Source organism: Medicago sativa, chromosome 4 (genome assembly GCF_051527215.1).
Source record: "Medicago sativa cultivar Bolivia chromosome 4, Bolivia_mono, whole genome shotgun sequence".
NCBI lineage: Eukaryota > Viridiplantae > Streptophyta > Magnoliopsida > Fabales > Fabaceae > Medicago > Medicago sativa.
In genome coordinates this window covers 48043880-48070553 of record NC_140752.1, presented here as the reverse complement: position 1 = coordinate 48070553, position 26674 = coordinate 48043880, and the positions used below count along the sequence as shown (strand labels likewise).

General features: G+C 35.7%; 2 protein-coding genes and 1 pseudogene across 2 annotated transcripts; all 3 read left to right on the top strand.

The window, feature by feature from the left end:
• The first annotated feature begins 1998 nt into the window (after positions 1-1998).
• LOC146929448 (GDSL esterase/lipase At5g45910-like) lies at positions 1999-3725 on the top strand. The gene is made up of 5 exons (XM_085708234.1): positions 1999-2248; positions 2447-2665; positions 2762-2904; positions 3068-3341; positions 3445-3725. The coding sequence occupies exons 1-5, from the start codon at positions 2008-2010 to the stop codon at positions 3681-3683; spliced, it is 1116 nt and encodes a 371-aa protein (XP_085564360.1). The 5' UTR covers positions 1999-2007; the 3' UTR covers positions 3684-3725.
• Positions 3726-6693: 2968 nt separating this feature from the next.
• On the top strand, positions 6694-10800 carry LOC146929447 (uncharacterized; annotated as a pseudogene).
• A 1921-nt stretch (positions 10801-12721) lies between these two features.
• LOC146929446 (uncharacterized) lies at positions 12722-13369 on the top strand. The gene is made up of 2 exons (XM_085708232.1): positions 12722-12839; positions 12938-13369. The coding sequence occupies exons 1-2, from the start codon at positions 12723-12725 to the stop codon at positions 13187-13189; spliced, it is 369 nt and encodes a 122-aa protein (XP_085564358.1). The 5' UTR covers position 12722; the 3' UTR covers positions 13190-13369.
• The last annotated feature ends 13305 nt before the right edge of the window (positions 13370-26674 follow it).

Sequence of the window (26674 nt, the reverse complement as noted above, 5' to 3'; positions counted from 1 at the left end):
TTACTTCTAATATTTTGTGGGCTGCAATCAATTGTTGATTTTGGTTCTAATAAAAACGGACTGATGTTGTGATCCATTTGATGATGTTTAGGCCCTAATAAAAGTGATCAATAGATAATGGGCTTTTGGGCACTTAATCTGATTTGTGTAGAAACATAGTGTAGGCCCAAACACTAGGCCCATGATGGGTGGTGCCTAGGGTTGCACGGTTATAAATAGAGAGGCTATGTCCCCTTTGCCATCACTCTGACTATTCTGCTCATTAGCGGTTTGCCCCATTGAAAACCCTAAGTTTGTAGCATGTGAAAGGCATAGGAAGACTCTTGTCTCCAATCTCGGCGAATCCGCTTCCAAGTAAGTGTGTTCTAATTTCATATAATAATAATTCGATCTTGTTGATTTAACTTACAGTTCCACCAATAGTTTAGTATCATTGTTGTTCATAGCAAAAAGCTGCAATAAATTGACAATAGCTTACCAAATGCAAACAGGATACATAATCAAAGAAATTAAGACATTAGTATGTCTAACAATACCAGTAAATGGTGTGCAGATGCAACACTTGGTGCCAATCCATAGACATTATGCTTCCACAAAGCCTTCTTTCTTGCTCACATATTAAGCAAAAAATCCTCAATTTCATTTCATATATCTTCCGATTTCACAAATGACAGCATATATTTGTAAAAGACAAAGTATACACACAAATAAAGCATACCAATATCAAGGGCTCCAACATGAACACATGCTTTAGTAACTTCACGACCGAGATGTTAAAGTTTACAACACCAACACTTGTGATTGTATTGAATTGTGTCATTTTCTCAAAACTTGATCGGTGCAGACGTGTCTGTGTTGTGTCATATCTGATGTCCGTGTCTGTGTTCATGCTTCATACATGATAAGAGAAACTTTGGAAAACCTAATAATATATGGAAGAACACTAGAAGATGAACTCGTTTCTAAGTAAGCAGTTTATGGTAAAAAAAAAAATATTGTTTTTCATTCATTACATGTCTTTTTTTGAGACATGAATAAATATATGATTGGAATGTTCATGTTAAGTGTTAATTTGATAATTTTCTTAAATAAAATAATGGAAAAGAATTTTTTTTTTTAAATTTCTTTGTAATTGTTAGTTTCATCAAATGATTAGACTAAACCAAAATATCTAAAATATAATAAATATTTTTTTAGTCAATATATTAAAGAGTTTTAAATACATAAAAAGTTTGAAAGTATTGTTATTTATTCCTAAAAACTACTTTTGTAACTCATTGATAAAATTAACGATTATTTTTTTACAGCTCTAAAATATTTTTTCTTCTTTTCAAAGAAATAATAATACAAGTTTTTTTTTAATTATTAATTCATAATGGTTGAAAAATTATGAATATGAATAGATGGATTCAAGCGATTAACAAATTTTAGTTACCGCCGAATAAATTGTTAGAAACAACGAATTAAAACTAAAAAAAATAATAAGTGGAATATCAATGTGGTACAAATATGTGGAAATTTATGGAGCTATGAAAACCCTTTTGTGTGAGCATAATTGAATAATTAAAACTAGAAATTTTGTTATGATCTCTAGTTTTAGTATATGAATATTGTTATAATTACTATTTTTTTTTTGTGGGCAGAAGATATCTATTTTTTTTTAGAGGAGGAGATATCAAATTTTGTTATGATCTAATTTTCATATATTAATATATTTTTAGATAATTTTGGTGGAAAAAAAGTGGAAGCAAAAACAATAGAAAAATAGTGACAACAAACAAGCATAATCAATAAGTGTCAATTAGTGTTTATGCGTTGGATGTTTTAAGTTTGATCTAACATCCCAACTTTACAAAACTAAAAATAGCTAAACAAGTTCCAGCTAAAAAATTAGAGAAATCGTTTCATAACAGGACAAAGGAGTAAGCGTGACAGTATATAAAGATTATCAATCTTATTTTCTAGCAAACATCAATATCAGTTCTTTTCTATCTTTCCTTTAACACCATGAAGATCTTCGTTCTGTTTGGTATCACTTTTGCATGTGGCTTTTTTGGAAACTTTATTTCAAATGCTAATCCTCTACCGTATGAAGCCATATTCAACTTCGGTGACTCTACAAGTGATACCGGAAATGCTGCATTTGATCACCTCAAAGAAATGGAAAAATTAATTCCTTATGGTTCAACATACTTCAAACATCCATCTGGACGCATGTCAAATGGACGACTCATCATAGATTTCATAGGTACTTTTACACATACTTTTTTTCTTAAATAAATTCTTTTTGTATTAATGAAATAGTAAATAACAAAAAAAAAAAAATAATACCAAGAACTCTAAAATAATCTATTTTATGAGGTCGTTATAATTAAAATCAATAATTTTTAAGGTTGATACATTTCCGATTGAAAATTTCACTAGCTTATTCTCATTTTAATTGTAGCTGAGGCATATGGGTTGCCATTTTTACCGGCCTATAAGAATATCACCAAAATCCCAGATGCTATAAAAAAGGGAGTTAATTTCGCTTATGCCGGTTCAACTGCACTTGATGTCAAATATTTTAGTGGTATTAGTGGAGTCACTGCACCAAAGGAATCATTAAATGTGCAATTTGATTGGTTTAAGAAGCTAAAACCCGACTTATGTAAAAGCAAAGAAGGTTTTGTCCTAAATCCTTGCATGTTATTTTTGTGTGATATAATTGGTTTATCATCTATATGCCTAACAATACTTTTGTTTTGTTATGAGTTCACAGAATGTGACAGCTTCTTCAAAAACTCATTGTTTATTGTGGGAGAGATTGGTGGAAATGATATTTTTTATCATCTTTCTAAAACTATTACTGAACTACGAGAGATAGTTCCCTTGATGGTTGAATCAATCAAAAATACCACCAATGTATGTTATACAAATCTTAAGTAATTAAATGTTTACATATTAGCAAAAAATAAATAACTGTTGACTTCAATTGTAGAATAATTTTGTTTAAGTTATAGGTATTAGTGAATAAATAATGGTCTTGGAAAAATGTAATAGAGATTTATTTAATTATGTTTGTCAGGCTTTAATTGAAGAAGGAGCGGTAGAGCTAGTGGTTCCAGGTAACTTTCCAATGGGGTGTAATACTGACATATTGTCAAAAAAGATTAGTCAGAAGAAAGAAGACTATGATGAATTTGGATGTTTGACAGCTTACAACACTCTCATCGAATACTTTAATGAGCAGCTAAAAAAATCCATAGAGACAATAAAACAGAAACACCCTCAAGCTAAGATAGTATATTTTGACTATTACAACGATGCCAGACGTTTATATCAAGCACCACAACAGTATGGTGTGTGGAGCAATTATTTTCTATCCTTGTTAAATTTTCATTGTTTTATTCTTGTCAAATTTGTTTGATCCCATTCACTAATTTATGTACATTAATGATGTAGGTTTTACTTCTGATAAGGTCGAGGTTTTGAAAGCATGTTGTGGAGGAAGTGGACCATATCATCATGATCAGTATTGGTGTGGAACGCCGAATACAACAGTTTGCTCTGATCCTTCAAAACTAATAAATTGGGATGGACCACATTTTACCGAAGCCGCTTATAAGCAAATAGCTAAAGGTTTAATCGAAGGACCTTTTGCATATCCTTCTCTAAAACCTGCTCCTTTCAAGATAGCTTAGAGTTGATGATGTAAAAATTAAGAAAGACTTTCTTTGATGAATTCCAAACATGGTTACACATTATCTCTGGTATGAGAAGTTTAAATGTACTCAATATAGTGAATTAAATTGGGTTTTTCTTTTTTTTTGGGTACAAAAATTGGGTTTTTCTAACCTATGAACATTGCATAGTTTAAGGTGCTATAAACGTACCACTTTGGTCAAAATAAATTGTCTTATTAATTAAGTACATATTTCCGGTATTTATGTTAGGATCAAATGTAAACGCAATCTCATATATCAACTATAAAAAAACATATAAGTGATTTTTTATACTGAAAAAACTAACGAATCAAATTCCCTAAAAAAAACTATGTGATCAAATTAATGGCTGGATGATAAAATTTCATTCCATATATCAAGAATATATTTTTATGTAATTTTTTTAGATGGAAGAGAAAAAACATTTTACAAAAATTAAATAGAATGGTTAATAGGAGAGATAAACAAATTGTTTTCCAAGAACAAGTTAAATAATGTGACAACTTATATTGATTAAACTGATACATTTATTGCACTTTAACCTATGGAATGAAAAATCCGTCTATAATTACTCAATATATATATATATATATATATATAAGGAAACTTGATTCTTTCTTATTCAAGAGTTTTGTTGATGTGGCGCATCTAGGAAAGCTTCTCATTGTTAGAAAATTTTCTCACTTCACTTATAACTTTTCACCCTTTGATATATCTCATTAATCCTCCACTAAATCATAATGTTGTGTGAATTAAAACTCTTCACTCTTTCTTATTCAATTATTATTAGTACCATAGAAAGTTATCATGTATTTTTTTTAGGAGAGTATATTAACGGAACAACTTAGTATACACTCAATTGAGAGAGACACAATTTATTAGTTCATGGGTGATAGGAATTTTTAAAGCCGTAACATATAAACCAGCCTTTTGTCACCTTTAAAATCAGACTTTGAATAAATTATGAATAAAAAATAAATCATATAAAAATAATCCTTGAACCGGCAAAGTGATATTGTTATTAGTTTGATAATTTTAAATTAAAATCATACTTTGAATAAATTATGAACAGGGGAGCATAGCCCTTGTTCTCAAAATTCATCACCAAATTCCAATTGGTTTCTACTCCAACAACATTCTCCATTCACGTGAGTGCTGACACTGAAGAGATACCCTTTCCCACTCCGTGCATCAAGGGCGATGCATTGAGCATCAAAATCGGTCAAGAGGAATACCGGAAGGGTTTAGAAGATTGCAAGAATGCGTTAAGGGCTCGTCTGACCCTTAACAAAGGAGATAAACCGTACTCGGCACGTGATCTTAGTGCTAAAATTGATAAATTATGGAAGACATCAGCGGGTTGGAAAATGGTGCCGCTTGGTAAAGGGTACTATGATTTTCTCTTTGAATCGGCGGAGGATTATAGGAAAATTTGGGCTGTATGTACGGTTAACCTCAAACCGGGTCTCTTACGGTTTTCTAAGTGGACAAAAGACTTCAAGTATCAGACACAAAAGCAGACTCATGTGACGATTTGGATACGTTTGATGGAGTTGCCACAAGAATATTGGAGGGAGAGAACTCTGAAGGAAATTGCAAGTGCAGTTGGGACTCCAATTGATGTAGATGGACCAACTAGAAACCGTACTTTTGGCCACTATGCTAGAATTCTTGTCGACATTGACCTCTCAAAGCGAATTTATGATGAAATTCTTGTAGAAAGTGAGGGCTTCGCATTTAAGGTAGAGGTGCAATATGAGAGGCTTCCACTATTTTGTCAACACTGTTATTCTATTGGACATAATGTCTCTTCATGTCGTTGGTTGCAGCCGCAACCACCAAAGGACAAGAATGATAGAGCGAAACAAATTGTTGCCGAGGCTGCCCTTAAAATTCTTCATCGGCAACACAAAGGTAGTAATGATGTGGGTGCATCTACATCAGCCATTGTTAACAATGGGTCTTGGGTTCCTATCCCGGTTGTGTCGACTGTTACAACCACTCACAGAGTTTCGGTCTCTGCTACACCTGCTCCTACATCATTAGTCTCAACGTCACTAGCCTCACCGATTTCAATGCCTATTATCAGTTCTCAGATGGCGCCGGTTGTTTCAGCTATGGTGGTTTCTTCTCAATTTGATAAGTCCAATAACTTCAGCATTCCTTTACACAATGTGTTTGATTTAATTACTCCTCGAGAGTTGTCACATAATAGGCCAGTGCTTGAGCTTGTTTCCCCTGAAGCGCACGTTGACGTGCAACCTGTAGAAGTGACAACGTTGTCTCAGAAATCGAGGGAGGTGTTGGAGAACCCCTCGATAACTGCAGCTACGGAGTCGCTTTTGGATAGTGTGAAACACAATCATATGAGTCCGCGGGAGATGGGGAGGAGTCCCAAGGAGTCTAATGTGCGTGTTACACATTCATGTCCTCTTGGGCGTGAGGACATACGACCTGACGGGGTGGAACAGACAACTCAGACGTCGTTGGAGATTCCAGTGACTGATGAGGTATCTGAACCACTTCAGGATGGTGTGGATCAAGATCATGTGAGCCCACGGGAGCTGGAGGAGAGTCCCAAGGGTGCTCGTGAGATTGTTCCAAGGCCATCTAATGGTGAGCATGATGACATGCAAGACGCGCATTCTACTAAGGAAGTGGATGGAGTGACCGTTGAATCGATTGTCACAGTTTCTTCGCAGGCAGATATCTTACCTATAGTCTCTACACATGAGGTGCCTGTTATGCAACGGCATGAGGTTCCTTCTGAATGCGCAACTGTTCAGCAGCACGGAGTTCCGGTCTCTCATAATGTGCAACATGATTTGGATCTTTGGGCTCGTATTCGTGAGTATGATCAACGAATGGCGGCTGAAGGATTTACGCAAGTTCTATCCAAGAAACAGCAAAAGGATTTAAAAAAACAAGTGTTAGTAGGGAAGCCTTCATACAATACCCGGACAAGGGGTACACCTCCATCCTCTTCCTCATGAATTTACTTTATTGGAATATCCAAGGTATTGGCAATTTTGACTCTAAAATTGCTTTACGTAATTTATCTTTGTCTCATTCTCCTGGTATTATTTTTATTGCGGAGCCTATGATTCTTTTTGATGATGTTCCTTTATGGTACTGGCATAGTATTGGTGTTTCAAATTATTGTTTGAATGTTAGAGAAAATTTGCAGCCGAATTTATGGGCACTTTGGGGCAAGGTCACTATCCCTACGGTTTTGTTTGTGTCGGATCAATGCATAGTCTTACAATTGTCTTGTCAAAATTCTCTTGTATATATTGCTGCGGTTTATGCTAGTAATTTTTATTTGAAGCGTCTGCAACTTTGGGCAGACTTGTCTCATCTCCAAGGGCGCTTTCCCGATCCTTGGTTATTTATTGGTGACTTTAATGCGGTGTTGGGTGCTCATGAGAAGCGTGGTCGTCAGCCTCCTCCATCTTTATCTTGTCTGGATTTTCTGAATTGGTCTAATGCAAATTTATTAAATCATCTCAGCACGTTGGGTACTTTTTATACTTGGTCCAATGGCAGACTTGGTTCGGAAAATGTGGCACTTCGCCTTGATAGGGCTATCTGTAATGTGGAATGGATTAATTTTTGGCGCAGAACTTCTTGTTCGGCCTTAGTGAGGCATCAATCGGATCATCATCCTCTCTTATTGACGGCTGAGTTGTCTACAGCACATAGTGGCGGCACTTTTAAATTTTTTAAAACTTGGACTTCCCATGCTGATTGTCGTAGGCTTCTTGTTGAGAATTGGACAATGAGGTTCCGGGGGCATGGTATGTCTCGGCTATAGGCCAAGCTCAAGCACATGAAAAATATTTATTCTCATTGGAACCGTACGGTCTTCGGTGACGTTGACAGACAAGTTCGTTTGGCAGTGGATGAAGTGAATAGAATTCAACAAATTATTGACACTGATGGTTTTTCGGATCAGCTTTATATGCAAGATATTGAGGCTCAATTTATTCTAACCAAAGCTTTGCATTATCAAGAGGAGCTTTGGCAGGAAAAAGCTAGAAACCAGCGGTTTATACATGGGGATAGAAATACGGCTTATTTTCACAGAGTAGCCAGAATCCGGGCTTCAAAGAATTCTATTTCTTTTTTGCAAGATGGTGACAGAATGCTTATTGACCCTGAGGACATTGAGGTACAAGTGGTTAATTATTTCAAGTCCATTTTTACTGTTCCTAATAACTGTACGCAGAATAATTTGATTGAGGAGACTATCCCATCTATGATATCGGATGATGATAACCAGCAGCTGATGTGTGTTCCTCAATTTGATGAGACTAGGAATGCGGTGTTTTCCCTTAACGGGGATGGTGCTCTGGGTCCTGATGGGTTTGGAGGACTTTTCTATCAAACCTATTGGGACATTGTTGGTACGGATGTAGTCCAGCCGGTTCAGGAGTTTTTTATTACTGATGCTCTTCCTGTAAATATTAATAACAATTTGATTGTGCTTATTCCAAAGGTGCCAGGGCCGAGAGTGATGGGAGACTATCGCCCTATTGCTCTAGCTAATTTTCAGTTTAAAGTTATCACTAAAATCCTTGCAGACAGATTGGCACCCATTGCTATGCGGACTGAATCAATTGAGCAACGTGGGTTTATTCGTGATCGTAATATTTATGAATGTGTGATTATTGCATCGGAAGCTATTAATTTACTTGACAAGCATCAATATGGAGGTAATGTAGCTTTAAAGGTCGATATTGCGAAGGCTTTTGACACTTTAGACTGGAATTTTTTGATTAATGTTCTTAGGGGTTTCGGTTTTGCTGAGACTTTTGTGAATTGGATTCTAGCTATATTGAATTCAGCTCGGCTGTCTGTGTTGGTTAATGGTAAGGCTGTGGGTTTCTTCTCTTGCACTAGAGGGGTTCGACAAGGGGATCCATTATCCCCTCTCTTATTCTGCTTGGCCGAAGATGTCTTGAGTAGGTCCATCTCTTTGGCGGTATCATCAAGGAGGCTGCATCCTATGACTTATTGCCGTGGGGTTTCTCTTCCTACGCACATATTATATGCTGATGATGTTATGATTTTTTGTACAGGAACTAAGCGTAATATTCGTGTGCTTCTAAATATTTTCCATAGATATTCTGAGGTGTCCGGACAGATTATTAACAATGCTAAAAGCCGATTGTACACTGGTGCTATGAATTCAACACGTGCTCAGATGATTTCAGACATGTTAGGTTTCACTGTGGGACACGTTCCTTTCCTTTATTTGGGGTGTCCAATTTTTCAAGGCAAGCCAAAAGTTGTTCACTTTCAAATGATTGCCGACAGGATAAAGACTAAGCTTTCTTCATGGAAGGGTTCTCTTCTTTCTATCATGGGACGGGTTCAGCTGGTTAAATCTATTATACATGGAATGTTACTCTACTCTTTTCATGTTTATATGTGGCCACGTTGTCTGCTTCGATTATTGGACACCTGGATTAAAAATTTTATCTGAAGCGAAGATGTTCTTTCTAGGAAGTTATGCACGGTTTCTTGGAAGTGTATTAGTCGACCATGGGCGGAAGGTGGGTTAGATTTGAAGCCAACAAGTTTAAGTAATGAAGCGGCAATGTTAGAATTAGCATGGAAGCTTATATCCACAGACTCGCAATGGGCATACATCATGAAGCGTAGATTTTTTTCCAATGGTAAACCTCTTAACCATTATTTTAAATCTTCTGTTTGGTCTGGTATTAAAACTCACATAGGTACGGTGCTTGATAACTCTTTGTGGATTGTGGGCACAGGTGAGAATATTTCTCTATGGAATGATAATTGGCTTGGTACCTCTCTTGTTGTTTTATTTAATGTTGATATGTTCTTTCATGCTGGTTTCACTGGTAAAGTGTCGGATATTATTGTTGATGGAGGGTGGAATTTGCCACCATCTCTTATGACTGCGGTTGTGACTGACAAGCTTCCTTCAATTCCTTTACCTTGTGATCCTCTACCGGACACTTTTGTTTGGTCACACTCCGCTGATGGTAAATTGTCTTTGAAATTGGCGATTGATTTTCTGAAGCCGACAGCTCCAAAGTTGCCTTGGGCGGATCTGATTTGGAAGGGGTGCATTCCCCCTTCTCACTCTTTTACTTTTTGGCGATTCTTGCATGGTAAAATGCCTACGGATGAAAATCTTAGAGCGCGGGGCTGTGTAATTGTTTCAGCTTGTTTCTTTTGCTTGAAAATGGATGAAACGTCTGAACATCTATTTCTTCAGTGCCCTTTTGCAACTGATCTCTGGTCTTGGCTTGGTGGTAAACTTAATTGTTCCATAGACTGTACTTCAGCTCTCTCTCTTCTCTCTTGCCTTCCTGCTCATTGTTCTTCGCAGACAGCTGATATTTTCCTAGCATCAGTTATACATACAGTGCATACTATTTGGCTTGCTAGAAACAGCATGCGGTTCTCTTCGCAAGTTACAACCTTTTATTCTGCAAAGGTTCGCATTCATTCCTGGGTGGCTTTATCTGGTAATACCTCAACTGGGAAATGTTTGCCATTTGACTCTCAGCTTTTGGATGTTTTTTCGGTTGATGCTCATTGTCGTACCGTAAAAGAAATCATCCCGGTGTTGTGGATAGCTCCCTCTTCTCCTTGGCTGAAGGTTAACACTGATGGTTCCGTCATTGCTGGGCATGCAGCTTGTGGAGGTCTTTTTCGGGACTTTAGGGGCTCTTTTCTTGGTGCCTTCTGTTGTAACATTGGGGAGGCATCGGTTTATTATTCCGAAGTTCTTGCTATCATTTTAGCCATGGAGCATGCTTCTGCTCATGGGTGGCGACAGTTATGGTTGGAGAATGATTCCACTAGTGCTTTGCTAATTTTTTCTAATCCTTCATTAGTGCCAGTTATGCTTCGAAACAGATGGCATAATGCCCGTAGTTTGGGTATTCAGGTTATTTCTTCTCACATATTTCGTGAAGGTAATTGTTGTGTGGATAGGTTAGCAAATATGGGTCACTCTTTGCAGGGTTCTGTTTGGTTAGATGTATTACCTGCTGCGTTGTATCTTGATTTCTTTCGGGAAAGGGTAGGCTTACCTAATTACAGATTTCCTTAGGGACTTGTAGTCTGCTGTTTGTATTGTTTCTTTATTTTCTGAGGGTTTTGGCCTAGTCCCCCATCTTCTTGTACAGTTTTCCCCTTTTTTTTAATAAAATGTTAGAGTTTGGCGGCATAGGATGGAGGTTTCCCGGGATGCCAACCTAGTTGGGATGTCGGTGTTTCCTCTTGATGCTTGTCCAATCTCCTCGCTTAGCAAAAAAAAAAAATTATGAATAAAAAAATAAATCATATAAAAATAATCTTTTTAGAATTCATTAATTTTCTCTTACTCGGTTACTCCTATAAATTTATTAGGTCATGGCTATATTGATATTAGTTTGATAAGCTTCAACCCATATGCCCCCATAAATTAAATAGACTAAAAGTGACAGTGTCAATCAATCTTCTGTTACAACAAATTAAAAACTCTTCAACTTTTCTCATCATATAATGGAGCTTTTTATTATTTAAATATTTTGATGAAAATTCATTAATTTACACTAATGTAACGACAACTTCAACTTGAAGAGTTAGAGTCAAGGTTAAGCAAACTTTTAGCTCCCTGATTGGTTGATTTATGTGTGTGCGTTTGTTTTTGTGTGTTTGCAGATCACAAACTAAGCTTTTGTATCTTAATCAACATTAGAAAAAAAAGCGTCAAGAGGTAATAGAAGAAACAATGTTGAATCATGTGAGGTTGAAGAAACAATCTACTTAGAATTTCAGTATACAATATTTTTATATGGTTATGTTGATGAATTTATTGTTTCTTTTGAAGGTATTGAGGCATCTACTATGTGATCGATTTTGGATACTTTTTGTTGATATTGACAACTTTAGCATGTGTGGTATTTTTACTTTTGTATATGTTGTTAGCATGTCATAATTACAATGTCATAATTTGCTCTTTTGTATATGTTGATTGATTCTTTAGTTGTCTTCGCCGTCTATTAATTCAATTTTTACATTGTTACCTTATTTGATTGTTTATGATGTCTAAAAATATATTACATTTTATTACTTTGATTTTTTTGTTAATTTGTGGATTAAATTCGGGTGAATTTTTTTATACCCGGCATAGAATATAATAAAGAGCAAATTGTTGGTTATATACTTTCATCAGTTCAACTCTTACCCCTACATACTATTAACTTTGCTAAAAAAAAAATTTATATTAAGCTAGATGCGTAAGAAAGAGTTAGCTATATATATGTTAACATTGATGAGATAAGATAATTGGATTAACAAATTGCACATCCTCTACAAAACCATTGGATCCTCTAAAAAAAAAAAAAGAATTGGCAGTAGACAACGTCAAGAAAAGAAGAAGAAAGAACCGGCAGTTAACAAATAGAAGAATACCACCTAATTTCCAAAAAATAATCATTTGAACCTTTGCTTTCTCTAGAATGCATGCATTTTGCAGATCACAATAAACTATATATATGTTCAAGGCTTTCAGTTTATTTTCTTCATTCTAGAATTTGAGCAATAAAAATCTATGTAGTTTTGGAAGTTTTTCTTTTAAGTCATTCATATTACTGTCCTTATAATGTCAATTTCCTTCTTAGACTTGCGGGATACCCGTACATACGCGCATTTTTGTGTGTGTTCGTAATATACAATAAAGTTATATTGATAGTTAAACTAAAATTAAGATAGTGGTTAAAATTGTTTATAATATTGATAAAACTTAATTAAAATTGTTTCTATACAAAGTTGAAGACATATTTATACCATAAAATATATAGTCCCTCGATGACAAAAAAAAAAAAAAAAACTTAAAAAGTATAGATGGAAAAATGTCATGAGATTTTGCATAACTTTTTTGTTTGTGCCTTTAAGGATGAGCCTTTCTTTGATTCTATTTTATTTTTTTAATGGCTGAAAAATATGATTTATTTGTTTATGTTATATATCATTTGGATTGAAGGAAAAATGAATAAGATTGGAGTTGAAGTTAATGGTGCTGAATTAGGGAATCTTCAAAATTCCGATGTTCGTTATTGGAAGTATAATGTTACTGCATCTATTTTGGATGGAAACAATGTTTTGGTTAGTGGCATTTATGAAGCATTTTTTGTTGTTTTCATGTTGTTAAGTTGTTGTTGGTTAATTATAATTTGTATGATTTCTTGACAAATCTATTGTAGACTTTTCCTCGACGTGTTGCTGAGAATGGTTTGTATATCAATCAATCTAAAATTCTCCTTTTTAATGAAGAAACTGGTAAATCTTATGACTTTGATGTTCACACTGCGTCAAGAAGCATGCATCAGAAATACATAGGGAGAGGATGGTACGACTTTGTTCTTGAAAAGTGCCTAAAAGTTGGTGACATTATTTTGTTCACAGTCAATAATCCTCCTAATAGGATGTATGCTACCGTCGTTAACTGGGATTGATTCTATGATCGAATGTGGTGGCTCAAGGTTGTTTGTATGGTTGTCTATTTTTAATGTAATATTTAAGTTGTGGAAGGTTTGGCCAAAAAATGATTGTTCTATTTATTGAAGCTAAATTTTAATTGTTTTTATGTTAAATTTGGTTAATGGTTGAAGTAATGAATTGAAGTTTATGTTAAACTGTCTATGTTGAATGTATGGTTTACATTTTCTAATATAATTCATCAATAATTGTGGATAATTGTATGACTTTTTTGGGGATATTCTTGCAATTTCATGACATTATATCACATGTCACATCATTTAACAATTCTATATCGCGGACTTAAATCCAATAATCTGAAGGTGGGATCAAATCGAATGATTTTAAAACTATGAGACTAAAACTAAGTACAAATAAGGGACTAAAACTACAACTAAACCAAAATATTTTAACTGAAATTTTGTTGGGTACCTTATGTAAAGCCACTATTCAAATTATAAAACTAACTTTATAGTATATTTCAACTAAATGTCACGATAATTCATTAAGAAAATGACTTCAGCAATATTTTTTTAAATTAATCAAAATATAATAATAGTATGTTTAATTATACCAATCATCTCTAAATATAATTCATTAAGAAAATGGCTATAACTATTTAGGGACATAATTAGGGTTCATAAAAGAAAATTTATCATCACAAAAATTGAATTTTCAATGAAAGTGAGAGAACTTAAGTAAGATTTAAAAATGAGAAGTTGATGCATAATTTACAAGAACATAATTAAAAGATGGAAAAAGACATAACAACCAAAGATTAAACCATATGATAATTGATTGGATGATAAGAAAACATTAAATGAGATAGGGAAGGTGAAGATGTCAAGTGTACTATCAAAATAAAATAAGGGAAATGTTTATAATAGAGATTCTTCCTGAAGAGGCAGGTTCAAAGGTTCAGACACGTAGCTGGCATGATAAAACTGTCGGAAAATAGTAGTTTCTAGTCGTTGGTCTGATTAGTTATTTTCTCTTATGTATGTATAGTAGTTTTTCAAAGGAAAAACGGGTCACAAATCATTTAGCAAAAGTTCTATACACTCAAAGTACCAGCGTTTAGAGAAACGAGTCAGAATGTATGTATTGATGATCTTGTGAACCATTATTATTTACAATGTAACTAGACTTTTTACCCGTGTGACGCATGGGTCTTGTCGACTATAATGGAGACCAATGAATAATCCTTAACCCGTTAGATCATGGGTCGATCAATATTAGCAAATATAATCTTTAACCCGTAAGATCATGGGTCGATCAATAAACGCAAATTAGATTATTAGAGATACAATATTACAATCAAATTTGTCTTACTATGTCCTTCAGTGACACTTGAATTTTATCAAATTTTACATTTTAGTTTTGAAAAACTAATAATTTAAAGACTGTTATTTTATTTTATCACAATATATTATTGTGGCATTATCTTCTCATTTTTTTAAAAAAAATATAAATAAAAAAAGATAAAAAGAATACAATACTATTATATTGTTGCACGGGTCAATTTTATTTATTACTTTTATAGTTAAACATCAAAAATTGACTAGTAATAATTGTTTTAAATTTCTACTTAACATGGAAAACAAAGTCACTTCAATTAATAGAATTTCTAAATTACGTACAACTCTAAAAATAATAATTACACTTTGATATTTACTAAAAGTAATAATATATTTTTCCAACCAAATACATATCATATCTGGAAATCTCTTACTTATAAATGTTAACCCGTCTCGCTATCTCTTAATTAAAAAGGTCAATCCGTCTCGCTATACTTAACCTAATTTTAACCTAAATTTTTCCTCCACACTTTTGCATTTAATTTTTATCTAAAGTAAAATAAAATTATGTTCCTAAATATATGCTATTTTTTTGGAAAGGAATAACCGTTACACCGTCTCGCTATATCTCTTACTTATAAATTAGGGTATTCTGTTTGTAAACGTATTAAATAAGTGTACAACAACTTGTCAAAAAAAAGTCTACAGAAACAATAGATATATACAAACGATGACACAACAGGATAGGAATGAAAAGCTCATCAGTGAGGAGAAATATTAGGGATTGCTGCATTTTAGAGGGAATTTCTTAGATTAAATTGGTGAGCTGCATTTTTTTAGATGGAATTTGTTAGGTTAAATTACTGCTAACCTAATGTAGCATTTTAGAGGGAAATTATTAGGTTAAGTTGTTGCAGACCTAATAAAATTAATAAATAAGGATGCAATTACTTTTCGAATTCTGCTCTTCTCCCAACAAGTTTTGCTCCAACCCAACCAAACTGACCAAAATATCCCTGCGTGAGTTAACAAACGCATGTGTAAAACTCTGCGTTAGTTAACTTACGCATCGTGACTTAAGTCATGCATCTGTAAAACTGTGCGTGAGTTAACTAGCGCAGCGTGACTTAAGTCACGCAAGTGTAAAACATTGCGCGAGTTAACTCGGTAATTCTAGCGCACTTGTTTTAATTCGTTCTGTCAGATGTTTTAACATTTGCAATGTTCCGTTCAATGTTCCAACATCATGTAGTAAAAAGAAATAAAAACAAGAAAATAAATGACAGGAAAGTAAAGAACAAAATCAGTTTGTTGACCCAGTTCGGTGACAAACACACCTACGTCTGGGGACTACCAAGCCAGGAAGGAAATCCACTAGTGTAGTCCTTATTCAATAGCTCTCAGCAAACTCCTCGTTTACACTATATGACCTAGGACCTACCCGTATAGACTTCAACCTAGGAACTCCTAGATCTGAGATCCCATCTCACTATGGTCAGTCACAACCCCTGTGACCTATCAGACCTAAACCAAAACACAAAGATGAAGTTACCTTCAAACACAAACAACTAACACCTTGCTTCACAACTTCGGTGTAGTACACAAGAGTATCAAACTCACACAAACAGTCCTAAACAAGTATCACAGACGATACAAGAAAGGCACACAATAAAGATTCTAAACTTGCATCAACATGATACAAGAGCAGAATACATGTAGACTCAAAACCCTAAAAACCTAAACTTTTTAGTATGATGGCTTGAATGAGCAATTTGGTCTTGGAGTCTTCTTTATATACTGAAGCAGCTTGGGCTAAATACTTCGTTGGGCTTCAGTACAATGCAGATCGGTTCAGTTAATCTGCAAAACAGAAATAAGAAACAAATCTAGAAAGTCCTAAAATGTCGGAACATTTATAGGATCGTTCCAGCCAATAACAAATATTTCCTAAAATATAAAATCTACTTTAAAAATATTCCACAGCTAATTCAGTATAGATTTGCGCGTTGCTTGGACAATAAGATAAGGAAATATTGTTTCCTTAAACAATAAAGGGCGCGCGTACAAATAGACATGATCCCAGGCACACTGAACCATGCCAGGATGTTGGAACATTGTATCCAACATCTTACAGAGATGTCTAACCGCATGTTGAAACATTGGTTCCAACTTACAGAAACAAGGATATTTGTTTTAGCAACAATTCAACTAACACAAATACCCAACAATCTCCCCCTTTGGCAAATTTTTGGCTAAAACAAATTAAGGCCAAATCCAAAGAATAAAGAGGGATACAGAAGACTATTTCTTCAAGAGCATGAACACATACCTATGAAGAAACAGCTAGCACACAGATACCTTAGATACACTTCCTCAAGTCATCACGAACACATATTCAAGAATAAGGAGTAGCAGGCATTATCACTCTAGAGATAGCAAGAATGTGCATATATAGAATACCTCACGAGTCTTCAATCACAGCTTCAACTGGCAGAGGTATTACACTATATCAGAGACATGCAGCAGCGGTTCAGATAAATAGCATAGTCTCACTAGAGCAAAGGAAAAAATAAATTCTTAAGCTACATCTAGGGAACATAAGTTTTTGTACACAGGATGTTTCAACATCCTTCACCACATAGAGCAGAGGAAAAATAAATTTGTAAGCTACATTCAGGGAAAACAAATTCTCACACAGAAATAGAGAGATGCAAGTTCTCTCAAGAGTAGAGGAATTCCTATGCTACAAACAGGGAAAGAGAATTCCCACACATAATAGGATGCTTCAACATCCTTCGTAACATCGGACAGGAGTACCTGCCACACATAGAGGCAAGGAAAAAACAAATTTCCCAACCTACGGAGTACTGTCACCAACCAACCATAAAAGCACAGGAAAAATAAATTCCCATACTTACACGTGACAGACTTGGATGTCAACAGAGTACTGTCACTAACCACATATAGAAGCAAGGAAAAAATACTCCCATACTTACAAGTGACATACATGGATGTCTAAACATCTGCTTCAACATCCTGTCAACCAGCTTGAACTAGCACAAGCACACATAGAAGTATCACTCCCCCTGAATATATGAACTTATGAGTGATTACTTACAGGAATATTCCATTACTCCCCTGAATACATGCATACAGATATTCTGAAACTCAAAAACTCCTAATGCATAGACAAAATGAAATTAGGATCTGGTTATAAAATCTTTCAAGGAATATTCTTCAACTAGCATCAGACCTATGCTAGCAGACCTATCAAAGGTCACACACAATCACTTAAACTTTTACAAGTCATACACATAGACATGTTCCATCAAATAAAGCAACAGCAGGGAACATGTAAACTTGAAATTCTAAGAAAAATAAATTCTCAGAACAACACAGAGATGTTGTAGCACCAGTGCTAACATCTACACTAGTCTTCTCAGACATGTTCCAACATTCCAGAGAACATCAGCAAGGAACATGTACATAGCAAAAGCTGAGAAAAATATAAATTCTCAGACAACATAGAGATGCATTTTTATCCCCCTTTTTAGCCACAAAATATTCCAAAGCAGAAAGATAGAGGACTTCAGGAGTACTTCATTGCTTGCATACCCCACAATACAAAGACGTGCAAATAAGTAGAAGTATTGATAGCACGCCTCACAACACAGATGATCAAGCCTCCTCATGCAGGCAAATCCCCAACTTGCCTCTTAGATTTTCAAACTGTTTAGCATCTCGGGCCTTGCTGAAAATGTCTGCCAGCTGCTCCTCTGTGTCAACATGTTCAAGTGCCACAACCTTTTCTTCAACAAGATCTTTGATGAAATGAAGTCGAATGTCAATGTGCTTTGTTCTGCTATGTTGAATAGGATTTTTGGAATTATAGATAGCACTTAGGTTGTCACAGTATAAGGTTAAAACATCTTGTTCAACATTATACTCCTTCAGCATCTGCTTCATCCAGACAAGTTGATAACTCCTACTTCCATCTGCTAGGTATTCAGCTTCAGCAGTAGATAAGGACACACAATTCTGTTTCTTACTAAACCAGGAAATTAGATTATTTCCTAGAAAGAAACAACCTCCTGAGGTACTTTTTCTGTCATCAGCACTTCCTGCCCAGTCAGCATCATAGTAGCCTATCAGCTTAGAGTTTTCACAGGATGAGTATAAGATCCCATAGTCACTGGTGCTATTGATATACTTCAGTATCCTCTTCACTTGAGTAAGATGACTCATCTTTGGTTCAACTTGATACCTTGCACACACACCTACAGGAAAAGTGATATCTGGCCTGCTTGCAGTCAGGTACAATAAACTCCCAATCATGCTTCTGTACATGCTTTGATCAACAGATATACCATTTTCATCCTTTGTCAGCTTCAAGTGAGTGGCAGCTAGAGTTCTCTTGTGATCACCATTATTCAATCCAAATTTCTTCACAATGTTCTTGACATATTTGATCTGAGAGATAAAGGTAATATCCCCCATTTGTTTAACCTGAAGGCCAATAAAATAGATCAACTCACCAACTAGACTCATCTCAAACTCAGACTTCATTTGTTGAATGAAATGTTGAACCATCTTGTTCGAAATTCCACCAAAAACAATGTCATCAACATATATTTGTGCAATCATTAGTCTTCCATTATCATCTTTTACAAACAAGGTCTTGTATGTACCTCCTTTCATGTACCCTTGTTCAACAAGAAACTGAGTGAGTCTCTCATACCATGCTCTGGGTGCCTGTTTTAACCCATACAAAGCTTTCTTCAATCTATAGACATGATTGGAAAAGCTAGGATCAACAAATCATTTAGGTTGTTCAACATAAACCTCCTCATTCAAGTACCCATTCAGGAAGGCATTCTTTACATCCATCTAGAATAGCTTGAACTTGAGTATCCAAGACACACTTAGTAACAGTCTTATGGATTCCAATCTAGCAACAGGTGCAAAAGTCTCATCAAAATCCAGACCCTCTATCCGAGTGTAACCCTGAGCTACAGTTCTTGCCTTATTTCTGGTCACAGTTCCATGTTCATCGGATTTGTTCTTGAAGATCCACTTGGTACCTATCACATTCACACCTTCAGGTCTTGGAAATAAATCCCACACTTCACTCCTTTTGAATTGATTAAGTTCTTCCTGCATTGCTTCAATCTATAACTCATCTGTCAGGGCTTCTTTGACATTTTTTGGCTCAATTTTGGACACAAAACAAGAGTTGGCAATGACTCCAACTGACCTTCTGGTTGTGATTCCTAAGTCAAGATTCCCAATGATTAGGTCTTGAGGATGATTTTTTGAATTCTAATAGAGGTGCCCTTAGTAGTAGACAACTGATCTTGCCCGGTATCTTCATTTTCATCTTTCTCAGGTTCAAATTCATTCACCTGGGTGGGTACATTTGTTTCCTGAACAGGTGTTTCAACATCAGCATCAACATCTGGAACTCTTTCTTTAGGCACATCATCTATCACTACATTAATAGATTCCATCACAGTTTCAGTTTTGGAATTAAAAACCCTGTAGGCTCTGCTGTTAGTAGAGTAACCAAGAAAAATTCCTTCATCATCTTAGGATCCATCTTCCTCCTATAATCTTTATCAGACAAGATGTAGCGCTTGCTACCAAACACATGGAAGTATTTAACAGTAGGTTTTCTCCCTTTCCATAACTCATAGATAGTTGTTGAGGTTCCAGTTCTTAGAGTAACTCTGTTATGAATATGGCATGTTGTGTTCATGGCTTCAGCCCAGAAACGATAAGGTAAGTGTTTAGCATGAAGCATGACTCTGGAAGATTCTTGAAGAGTTCTGTTCTTTCTTTCCACAACACCATTTTGTTGAGGTGTTATAGGAGAAGAAAATTCATGTTTGATTCCCTCACCTATGCAGTATTCATCAAATCTTCCATTTTTAAATTCAGTTCCATGATCACTCATAATTCTTACAATGCCACAGTCCTTTTCTCTGTGCAGTTGTGTGCACAGATCTTTGAACACATCAAAAGTATCTGATTTTTCTCTAATAAAGTTCACCAAAGTGTATCTTGAGTAGTCATCAACAACAAGAACATACCTTTTTCCACCAATGCTCTTAACTTGCATAGGTCCCATCAGATCCATGTGCAGAAGTTCAAGAACTTTAGAGGTTGCTTGATGTTCCAACCTTGGATGGGACATCCTTGTTTGTTTGCCAATCTGACATTCACCACATATACTGCCTTTAACAATCTTCAGATCTGGTAGACCTCTAATAGCTTCTGAGGACAAGGCTTTCTTCATCCCTTTCAGATGCAGATGACCCAACCTTTGATGTCACAACTTGATCTCTTCCTCTTTGCTTAAAAGACATGTTGAGATAAATGACTCTTCCTGAGATACCCAAAGATAGCAATTATCTTTGGACCTTGTGCCTCTCATAAGTACTTCTCCTTTCTCATATGAAATCTGAAATTTTGATTTGGTGAAATTTACTTGCAGTCCTTGATCACACAGTTGACTAATGCTAATTAAATTGGCAGTTAATCCTTTAACTAGCAACACATCATCAAGTCTTGGCAACCCATGTTTAATCAGGTTTTCAATTCCTACAATCTTTCCTTTAGCTCCATCACCAAAAGTAACATAGCTGGTAACATAAGGTCTTACATCTTCCAGATAGGTTTCTACACCAGTCATATGTCTTGAACAACCACTATCAAAATACCACTCCTCTTTAGATGATGCTCTGAGAGATGTATGAGCAATTAACCTAATATTGATGCTTCTGGGGTTCCATCCTTTCTTGTATGGTTTCTGCTGAAAATGCTTGAACTCACCATGCAGCTTGAAGCAATAAGGTCTAATGTGTCCCTTCCCTTTACAGTGATCACATACCCAAGGCTTTGGTTTCTTCTTGGTATGATGTTCCTCTGGATGTTTGAACATTGACTCTGCAGTTATCATTCCAGCCTGTTCTTTCATCTGCTCTAGTTGAGAGTTCAACTTAGACAACTCATCATTGAGTTCTGAGATATGAGCTAGATTATCAAACCTATCATCCTGCAGTTTTGCAATCTCTTTTGCCTGTTCCTCAACCTTTTGGGTTAACTAGGTATTTTTCGCCAACAAGTCATAGTAGGATATAGCAAGCTCATCATAAGACATTTCCCCTTCACAAGACTCAATGTCTGACATAATTCTACCAGTTGAGGCAAAGACATGATTTGCAGATTCAGCTTTCACCTCATCATCTGAGTCATCTCCATCTGACCAAGACACATCTAAACTCTTCTTCTGTTTCTTTAGAAAAGTAGCACACTCTGTTTTGATATGACCATACCCTTCACATTCATGACATTGAACTCCTTTGTAATGAGAGTTCATTTCATCAGATTTAGCCATCTTCTCTTTACTAGGTTGATTGTCAATGTTGGGTCAGATGTTCTGACCATTTGGCCTGCACCTTCTGTCAAACCTTTTGAAAATCTTCTTGAACTGTCTCCCAAGAAGTGCTAGTGACTCTGACATTTCCTCATTGTCTTCATAATTTCCTTGTGTATCATCAGAATCCATACTAGAAGTAAAGGCAATTCGCTTCCCCTTTCTATCAGTCTTGTTGTTGGCAGTTATTTCAAAATTTTGCAATGATCCTATTAATTCATCAACTTTCAAGCTAGATATATCCTGAGCCTCCTCAATAGCAGTGACCTTCCTGTCAAATCTCTTAGGTAGAGATCTGAGGATCTTCCTCACAAGTTTTTCATCAGAAATTTTCTCTCCAAGAGACTCAAAAGAATTTGCAATATCTAGAATGTTCAAGTGGTAATCCTGAATGCTCTCATCTTCTAACATTTTCAAATTCTCAAATTTAGTTGTAAGAAGTTGGATTTTAGTACTTTTTACCTTAGTTGTGCCTTCATGTGCAGTTTTGAGAATCTCCCAAGCATCCTTAGCCACAATACATTGCTTTATCAGTCTAAACATATTCTTGTCTACCCCATTGAACAAGGCATTCAATGCTTTGGAGTTTCCAAGAGCCAGTTCATCTTCAACAGCAACCCATTCCTCTTCTGGTTTCAAAACATCAGTCATGTTACAATCAGCATCAAGTGTCACAGGATGTTCCCAACCTTTCAGAACTGTCTTCCAAGTTTTGCTGCCAATGGATTTGAGAAAAGCACTCATGTGTTATTTCCAGTAGGCATAGTTTGAGTCATCCAACAAATGGGGCCTATTTACAAATCCATCTTCCTTCTCCATAGTGCTAGAATGAAACTTCTCACCCTAAAACAGGCAGGGTGCCAGCTCTGATGCCAATAGAAATTCTAGCGCACTTGTTTTAATTCGTTCTGTCAGATGTTTTAACGTTTACAATGTTCCGTTCAATGTTCCAACATCACGTAGTAAACAGAAATAAAAACAAGAAAATAAATGGCAGGAAAGTAAATGAACACAGTGAGTTTGTTCACCCAGTTCGGTGACAAACACACCTACGTCTGGGGGCTACCAAGCCAAAAAGGAAATCCACTAGTGTAGTTCTTATTCAATAGCTCTCAGCAAACTCCTCATTTACACTATATGACCTAGGACCTACCCGTATAGACTTCAACCTAGAAACTCCTAGATCTGAGATCCCATCTCACTATCCTAATGGTCAGTCACAACCCTTGTGACCTATCAGACCTAAACCAAAACACAAAGATGAAGTTACCTTCAAACACAAACAACTAACACCTTGTTTCACAACTTCGGTGTAGTACACAAGAGTATCAAACTCACACAAACAGTCCTAAACAAGTATCACAGACGATACAAGAAAGGCACACAATAAAGATTCTTAACTTGCATCAACATATTACAAGAGCAGAATACATGTAGACTCAAAACCCTAATAACCTAAACTATTTAGTATGATGGCTTGAATGAGCAATTAGGTCTTGGAGTCTTCTTTATATACTGAAGCAGCTTGGGCTAAATACTTCGTTGGGCTTCAGTTAATCTGCAAAACAGAAATAAGAAACAAATCTAGAAAGTCCTAAAATATCAGAACATTTATAGGATCGTTCCAGCCAATAACAAATATTTCCTAAAATAAAAAATCTACTTTAGAAATATTCCACATCTAATTCTGTATAGATATGCGCGTTGCTTGGACAATAAGATAAGGAAATATTGTTTCTTTAAACAATAAAGGGCGCGCGTACAAATAGGCATGATCCCAGGCACACTGAACCGTGCCAGTATATCGGAACATTGTATCCAACATCGTACAGAGATGCCTAACCGCATGTTGGAACATTGGTTCCAACTTACACATACAAGGATATTTGTTTTAGCAACAATGCAACCAACACAAATACCCAACAAACTAACGATGTACTGATATATCAGTACAACATTAAATGATGTATTGGTGTGCAGTCAATGCAAACAATTTCATTGATGACCCGCAATCTTTACACACTCATAATTGAACCGAATAACGCCAGTTTAACAACAAAATCACATAATCGCACATAAACGATCAAAATTACACAAAATCATCGTTTTTCTAACAAACACATAATCACACATGAACGATCGAAACGTTCCAAATTACACAAATTCGCCAGTAATGGCCCGTAATCACGTAATCAAACTTAACGATACATAAACGATCCAAATTACATGAATTTGTACTTAAATTCCCAAAATCACATCACGGTCCAAATAACCAAAATTCATCATTTTTCTCAAAATCATATAATCACATATAAACGATCCAAATTACACAAATTCGTCGTTAATGACGTGTAATCACTTAATCGCATATAATTACACATAAACGATCCAAATTACACATAACACAAATTCATTTAAATTCAACATTACAGACACAAATTCGAACACATTAGACTATTACACGTTCATTAATATTACACTTCAACGGATCATACATAAAGATGTAAAGTGTTATCCTCAACCATTAACCTAAACATGTAATCAACGTCGCTATCATCTTTGAGAAGTTGTGGATAATACACGGTCTTCCATAAGTCTTCTTCCTTATCCTCCCCCAAGTCCACGTCTGGCACATTTACTATCACATCACATGTTCTATGATTTGAACCAATATGGATAAAGAAGTCGTCAAGTTTTTCCTTCACCTCGTCCAACTTGTCGGTGGGGTTTACAAAGAACCTAGCCCTCTTTTTTCACATCTACATAACGAACATGAAGTTTAACTGGATCTTGTGCATCTTCAGACATGTTTCACTTCACAAAATATAATGAAAAACAATTATGAGAGAAATGAGATAAAATAAATAGTTGAATAATTAGAGACCAAAAAATGCGAGTAATAATTGGCGTGACATAACCGACAACCAAAAAAAATTTCACTTCATATATTTATATAATATTAGTTACATATTGGCCACAAATATCCAAAATATCCAAATTACATATCGGCCACCAAAAAATACGTCGGTGTGATATCATGCAAAAAATAGGACCAACACCGACCAAAAAGTCTCATAACCTATAACCTATCTAAGTAGTCTAGTGATAGTGCTAAATGTCCGTCTTCTTCCATGTCGTCTTCCGTGTCTTCCATGACTTCAAATTCTTGTTTCTTTTTTTTTCCGGAGTGGGAGTATCACCACAAATAATTGGATTGTGCTCATTTGTTGGTTTCATTGTAAGTGGAGTCCATAACCAAAACGGTCGGAAGAGTGTTGAGCAATTTAATTGACTCCGAATGAGCAAAAAATGTCTTCAAGAGTGGTTTCCTCGCTATTGCATCTTGTGTAATAAACGTATTGATGCTCCACCAACTTCGAAATCAAGTATTGCAACGCCGTCATGTCACCTCTTTGCCCCTTGCGCCATCTTGTTCGCACATTGTACACTTGCTTGATAGTTATCACACTTTCTTTGTTATTTTGCTTCAAGTTAGTGAGAATATTCAGAATATCATGGTCAAGCTATTTGTCATGTCAATAACTTTTTTATTCTCCTCCGCACCAAGTCCACCCGCAAGAAGGTGGCCTTGTAACTTTTCCTCCAAGTCATGGTTGTGCATTCCACAAAGCATTGAAATCCACCAATCGTTTGTATCCTTATCAAAGAAACCTTTCAACCTAAACGGACATTGACATTTCCTTGAGCCGATGCCTTCAAGATTCGGTTTCTTCCTCGTCTTAGGTTGCTTGTATATCCCACTCCTTTCTCATTGCATCGTCAAGTATGGCCTTTTTAAACTTGATTTATCTATATAAATAGTAAATCGCCTCGCTCTCTCCATCTTGCATTTGTTGTGAAAAATGAGGCGGTGTCGCGAACTTTCAAAATCAACACCGATAGGTACCGGTTTAGGTTCTTTAGTTTTACCAATGTTAGCTTGAAAGGGAATTTTGACTTAAAACGGTTTCACATTAATGGTTGGTTTGACATCGTCGAAAGCTTCAATTTTGTCCGGTTTCGGTTTAACGTCATCACCCGCCACATTGTCAACCATCTCACTCTATGTCTATTGAATAAAAAAAAATAACAAAGAAAAAATTAATAAATTACTTGTGGAACAAGCTAACCAAGAACAATCGTGGCGCAAAAAATTCAAAAAATTGGTCTACACACAGTAGCGTGACTTAAGCCATGAAACACTTAACTCCTGCATGACTTAAGTCACGCAAACCTTACCTCTTGCGCAAGTTAACTTGTGCTGAGCCCTATGACCTACGAAAAAACAAACGAACCAAGCACAAAAACCAGCAAAATGAGATGAGTTTAGATGATACATTACCTGATATTTGATGCTTGATGAGCGTAGAAACTTGCCTCCTTGCGATTTGCAATGATTTGGAATGAAGATTTTGACCTAAATTTTTGCACTTTTTGGGTTTTTGAAGGCGGAGGGAAAGAAAATGGTGCTTGGATTACAGATTGATGGGTTTTGTACAAAAACAGTAACTTTGCGTGACTTAACTCACGCGGCGTGAGTTAAGTAACGCAGCATTAATTAAGTAACGCAGGGGTAAATTGTTAATTTCAGTTGGGCGCGAGTGTTTTGTGCTGGGAGAAAAGCAGAATTTTTACACTAACCTCCCTTGAGGTCTTCGTAAATAACACTAACATCCCCTCTAGTTTGTAATTAAACAATAACCTCCCCCTGTCATCTAACACTGTTAGCT